Source organism: Thamnophis sirtalis, unplaced genomic scaffold (assembly GCF_051295495.1).
Source record: "Thamnophis sirtalis isolate CommonGarterSnake01/CBP01778 unplaced genomic scaffold, rThaSir2_p1.2 scaffold_2, whole genome shotgun sequence".
Lineage (NCBI taxonomy): Eukaryota > Metazoa > Chordata > Lepidosauria > Squamata > Natricidae > Thamnophis > Thamnophis sirtalis.
In genome coordinates this window covers 45,738,659-45,743,384 of record NW_028261382.1, presented here as the reverse complement: position 1 = coordinate 45,743,384, position 4,726 = coordinate 45,738,659, and the positions used below count along the sequence as shown (strand labels likewise).

The following is a 4,726-nucleotide window of genomic DNA, read 5'->3' as shown; positions in this document are numbered from 1 at the left end:
TATTCCCCTTATTCTGTTCTGTTCTATGCTAAGCTGTGCCATTCCGTTCCCTCCCACCCACCCACTCCCCAATTTCCCCCAGCTTGGAGAAGCCCAGCGATGCTACCCCACCCCGTCACCCCCGCCGCCGTCGTCCTCCCCCTCCACTCCCCCACCCACCCACCCACAGGGCATCCTCCCCCCCCCCAAATCCCCCAATCCCCTCCTCCTTCCTCCCTCTTTCCCCCTCCTCCGCCGCGCAGGCGCCCTTCTCCCTCCGCTGCACCTGCCTCTGGCCGGCGGAGGCGCAGCGCCCGGTGCCGGCGGAGGAAGAGGAGGCTGGCGAGAGATCCCGACGCTCCTCCGCCCGCGCCGCCTTTGCAAAGATGCCGCTGCCCGGCCGGGCTGAGCGCTCGGCTTCCCCTCCGCTTTGCACCGGCCGGGGCTGAAGCCCAGCGATGCTCCCGGCTGCCCCGCCGCCTCCTCCGCCCTCCGACGCCGCTGCCCCGGAGGAGGAGGCGGAGGACCTAACCGGCTGCAGCAAGGAAGAGCTGGTGCGGCGGCTGCGGCGGGAGGAGGCGGAGAAGCTGGCGGCGCTGGTGCAGCGCGGCCGGCTGATCCAGGGCGTCAACCGGCAGCTGCAGGAGCACCTGCGCGAGATCCGCGAGCTCAAAGCCGTCAACGGGCGGCTGCAGGGCGAGAACCGGGAGCTGCGCGACCTCTGTTGCTTCCTGGACGAGGACCGGCTGAAAGCCAAGCGCCTGGCCCGCCACTGGCAGCTCTTCGGGCACCAGGCGGCGCAGGGGCTCCGCGACGAGGTGGCCGGTTGTCTCCGCAAGCTGGCAGGCCTGGAAGGGCTGCAGGAGCGGCTGGCGCAGGATAACCTGGAGCTGAAGGAGCTCTGCTTGGCCCTGGAGGACTGCGCCGCCTCGGCCGCCTCCTCTTCCTCCTCCTCTGCCAACGCCGCCCGGCCCGATGCCAGCCCCAGCCCCGGAGGAGGCTCGTCGGAGCTCAGCTTGCCTTGCGGACCCCGAGATCTGGGCGACGGCAGCTCCAGCACGGGCAGCGTGGGCAGCCCCGATCAGCCTCACCCCGCTTGCTCGCCCGACGAGTGAAGCCGGGGCTGCCCCGGACGGATGGCAGCCTGGAGGGAGCGTGGGAAGAAGCAGAGGGAGAAAGATGGAAGGCAGAAGATGGGGGTGGCCAGCCAGCCAACTCACCGACCCCAATTTCCCCGGATTTAATCCCCATCCCAAGGCGGCATTGCTGCCAACGCAGCCAGCTTCAGGATCACACAGGACTCCTGGACGGGGATGATTTTTTGAATGTAGAAGGCATAGCATAAGCGAGGCCGTTTGGGGGAGGCTGGCACCCGCAGGCTGGTTAACCTCTACGGTTTCTGATCTTCCCCCACCCCCAAAAAAGGGGATCATTCAAATGATCTGGGGATCATTCGAACCCGCGCTTGGATGGGGTGAAGGCGGCTGGGCAGAAAAAGCAGAGAAGGAAATCAGTCCTCCTTCACTCATCTACAGGTGGATAAATCCCCTTTGAATAAGAAAAGTAGCAAGGTTTGGGGTCTCGCAGGAGTCTTTGGAAAAGCACCCCTTGGCTTAAACGTGGCCTGCTAGTGGCCTTTTGCCCCCCCAACTCCTCATCCGAATGGAAACACAAGCGGTTTGGATTGTGACATTTCCGCCACGCCTTCCCCGACTTCCTCCGTCGAGATCGGAAATGCCGTTGCACATCCTCCGGATGGCCTACCCTGCAGGGCGGTCGTTGGGGGTGGGGGAAAGGCGAAACCGACGAGGAGAAATCGGCCTGCACTCTGCATTTTTCCTGCCGGGGAAAAACCGAGCTCGACATCCGACGACCGAACAAGCTTGCAAATTTGGGGGGGAGAGGTTTTGCAAAAGGAAGGAACCGCTATTTTGTAGTTTGATTCCCGCTGTCCCGAGTTGGGCGTTTCAACGAATGTAGTTCTTTCCTGAATTTGGACAGGATTGGTGGAGAGGGGGGGGGAGGAGGAACGGGGAAAAAAGGGGTGTCCGATTCCCTTGGGACGATTCTCCCTGCCGTTTTAGGATTCCGCGTTTTAATTCCCGCAAGAACAAGATCCCAGGAACCCCGCCAAGAGATCCCGGACTCCAAAAAGGACTTGTTAAAGGCGACTGAAGGGGGCAGAAAAATTGCCAAAAAAAAAAAACTTATTTCAAAATGTAATTCCGTGGCTTAAAAGATTTGAGCCAGTTTCTTTCTGACAATGCCGAGGTTTGAACGTCAAACGGGGTGGAGGGAAATGGGAATTTTATGGGTGCCTTTTGTGATGCAAAGATACCCCCCCCAGTTTTAAGAATTTGTGGGGTGGCTGGGGCCTTCTCTTAAACCGAATTTTGCAGGCCGTGAAATGGATCGCTAGCGTTTCAAATCTTCCTTGTTTTTCTTGCCCTTCCTACCCAGGGAAACCTAAGAGAGGAGTAAGGGGGGGGGCTTTGGATTTCGATAGAATATATGCAGAGAGGGGGTCCCACCCTTTTTCCTTCTTTCCGATGAGCAATATTTCAAAAATAATAATAATAATAATCCAGCTTTGGGAACCTCAAAGGTGGAGCTTTAAAGGAAGGTGGTCTGAGGAACTCCTTGCCACTTGGTTGGTGTGCCAAAATGGATTTTTTTTTTAATGCAGATGATGGTATGGGGTTTATTATTCCGGTCGCAGATGCTGAGTGACATCCCCCCCTTCCTTTCACATGACTCCCTCCCGGCAACCGTCGTAAATATGAGTTTTACCAAGGCTCTGAATTTTGACCCGTGAACGCAGAGGTGCTGGAATGGTTATAAGTGTGAAAAACGATCGTAAGTCACTTGGTACAGTGCCGTCGTAACTTTGAACGGTTGCTAAATGAGCCTGTAATCACAGAACGTTGGTGTCCGCGAAAGAGGCCTGAGTGGGGTTTTTTTCCCCCCCTTTTAAAACCGAAATTAAATAATAGGATGAGAAAGGCCGATTGCCAAAATTCCTCTTGTTGTATTGCCAATTTTTTCCCCCCACAAGCCCCAAGCGAAGCCGGGTGGCAGGATTTATTTTCTTTTAAAGAGGAAACAACATCTGGTTGAATTGATAACGCCTGGAATCCCGAGCTGGGGCAAAGGAAAAAGAGGCCCCTTAAATCTTTTTGGGAAAAAAAACAAAAAAACAAAGGAAGGTCCCAATTCTTCCCCTTGAAAACTGAGAATGTTAATAAATCTCTTAAAAACTGACCGGCTGGAAGGGAGAATTTCTGTGCGGGCGGATTCGCATTATTCCCCCTGGAATGGACACAGATAATGGGGGATGGTCGCTGTGTAGCATTTAGACAAGAAAAAAGCCAAACGCACAGGTACGGTATAGGAGAGGTGGTACTTGGCTCAGCGGCGGTAACGTGGAGATGGGTTTTGGAGTCCTAGTGAGCTCCCCAAAAAGCCAACAAAATCGTAGGCTGCGTCAACAGATGGAGAGAATCAAGATCACGTAAAGGGTTAATACCACTTTATAATGACTTGGTAAGGCCACACTTGGAATACGGCATCCAGTTTTGGTCACCACGATGTAAAAAAGATGCGGAGACTCTAGAAAGAGTGCAGAGAAGAGCAACGAAGAGGATTAGGGGACTGGAGGCTAAAACATATGAAAAACGGTTGCAGGAACTGGGTAGGTCTAGTTTAATGAAAAGAAGGACTAGGGGAGACAGGATAGCAGTCTTCCAATATCTCAGGGGTTGCCCCAAAGAAGAGGGAGTCAAGCTATTCTCCAAAGCACCTGAGGGCAGGACAAGAAGCAATGGGTGGAAACTAATCAAGGAGAGAAGCAACTTAGAACTAAGGACAAATTTCCTGACAGTTAGAACAATGAATCAGTGGAACAGAAGTTGCTTCCTGAAGTTGTGAATGCCCCAACACTAGAGGTCTTTAAGAAGATATGGGATAGCCATTTGTTTGAAATGATATAGGGTTTCCTGCTTCAGCAGGGGGTTGAACTAGAAGACCTCCAAGGTCCCTTCCAACTCTGCTATTGTATTCTTGTAAGTGTTTAATATCTCTTGATAAGGCCACACTTGGAATCCTGCATCCAGTTTTGGTCACCATGATGTAAAAAAGATGTTGAGACTCTAGAAAGAGTGCAGAGAAGAGCAACGAAGAGGATTAGGGGACTGGAGGCTAAAACATGAACGGTTGCAGGAACTGGGGATGTCTAGTTTAATGAAAAGAAGGACTAGGGGAGACAGGATAGCAGTCTTCCAATATCTCAGGGGCTGCCCCAAATAGCAGTAGACTTATATACCGCTTCATAGGCCTTTCAGGCCTCTCTAAGCGGTTTACAGAGAGTCAGCATATTGCCCCCAACAATCTGGGTCCTCATTTTACCCACCTCGGAAGGATGGAAGGCTGAGTCAACCCTGAGCCGGTGAGATTTGAACCGCTGACCTGCTGATCTAGCAGTAGCCTGCAGTGCTGCATTTAACCACTGCGCCACCTTGGCTCTAAGAAGAGGGGAGGGTCTAAGAAGAAGAGGGGAGGGTCAAAGTATTCTCCAAAGCACCAGAAGGCAGAAAAAGGAGCAATGGATGGAAACTAATCAAGGAGAGAAGCAACTTAGAGCTGAGGAGAAATTTCCTGACAGTTAGAACAATGAATCATTGGAACAGAAGTTGCCTCCAGAAGTTGTAAATGCTCCAACACTGGAAGTTTTAAAGGTGGTGTTGGATAA

At 53.3% G+C, this 4,726-nt stretch overlaps 1 protein-coding gene across 1 annotated transcript; it reads left to right on the top strand.

Annotated features, from left to right (window-relative positions):
* The first annotated feature begins 307 nt into the window (after positions 1–307).
* On the top strand, positions 308–3,240 carry CCDC85B (coiled-coil domain containing 85B). Its single transcript, XM_014060546.2, has one exon. It carries the CDS (start codon positions 438–440, stop codon positions 1,092–1,094), a length of 657 nt encoding a protein of 218 aa, XP_013916021.2. The 5' UTR covers positions 308–437; the 3' UTR covers positions 1,095–3,240.
* The last annotated feature ends 1,486 nt before the right edge of the window (positions 3,241–4,726 follow it).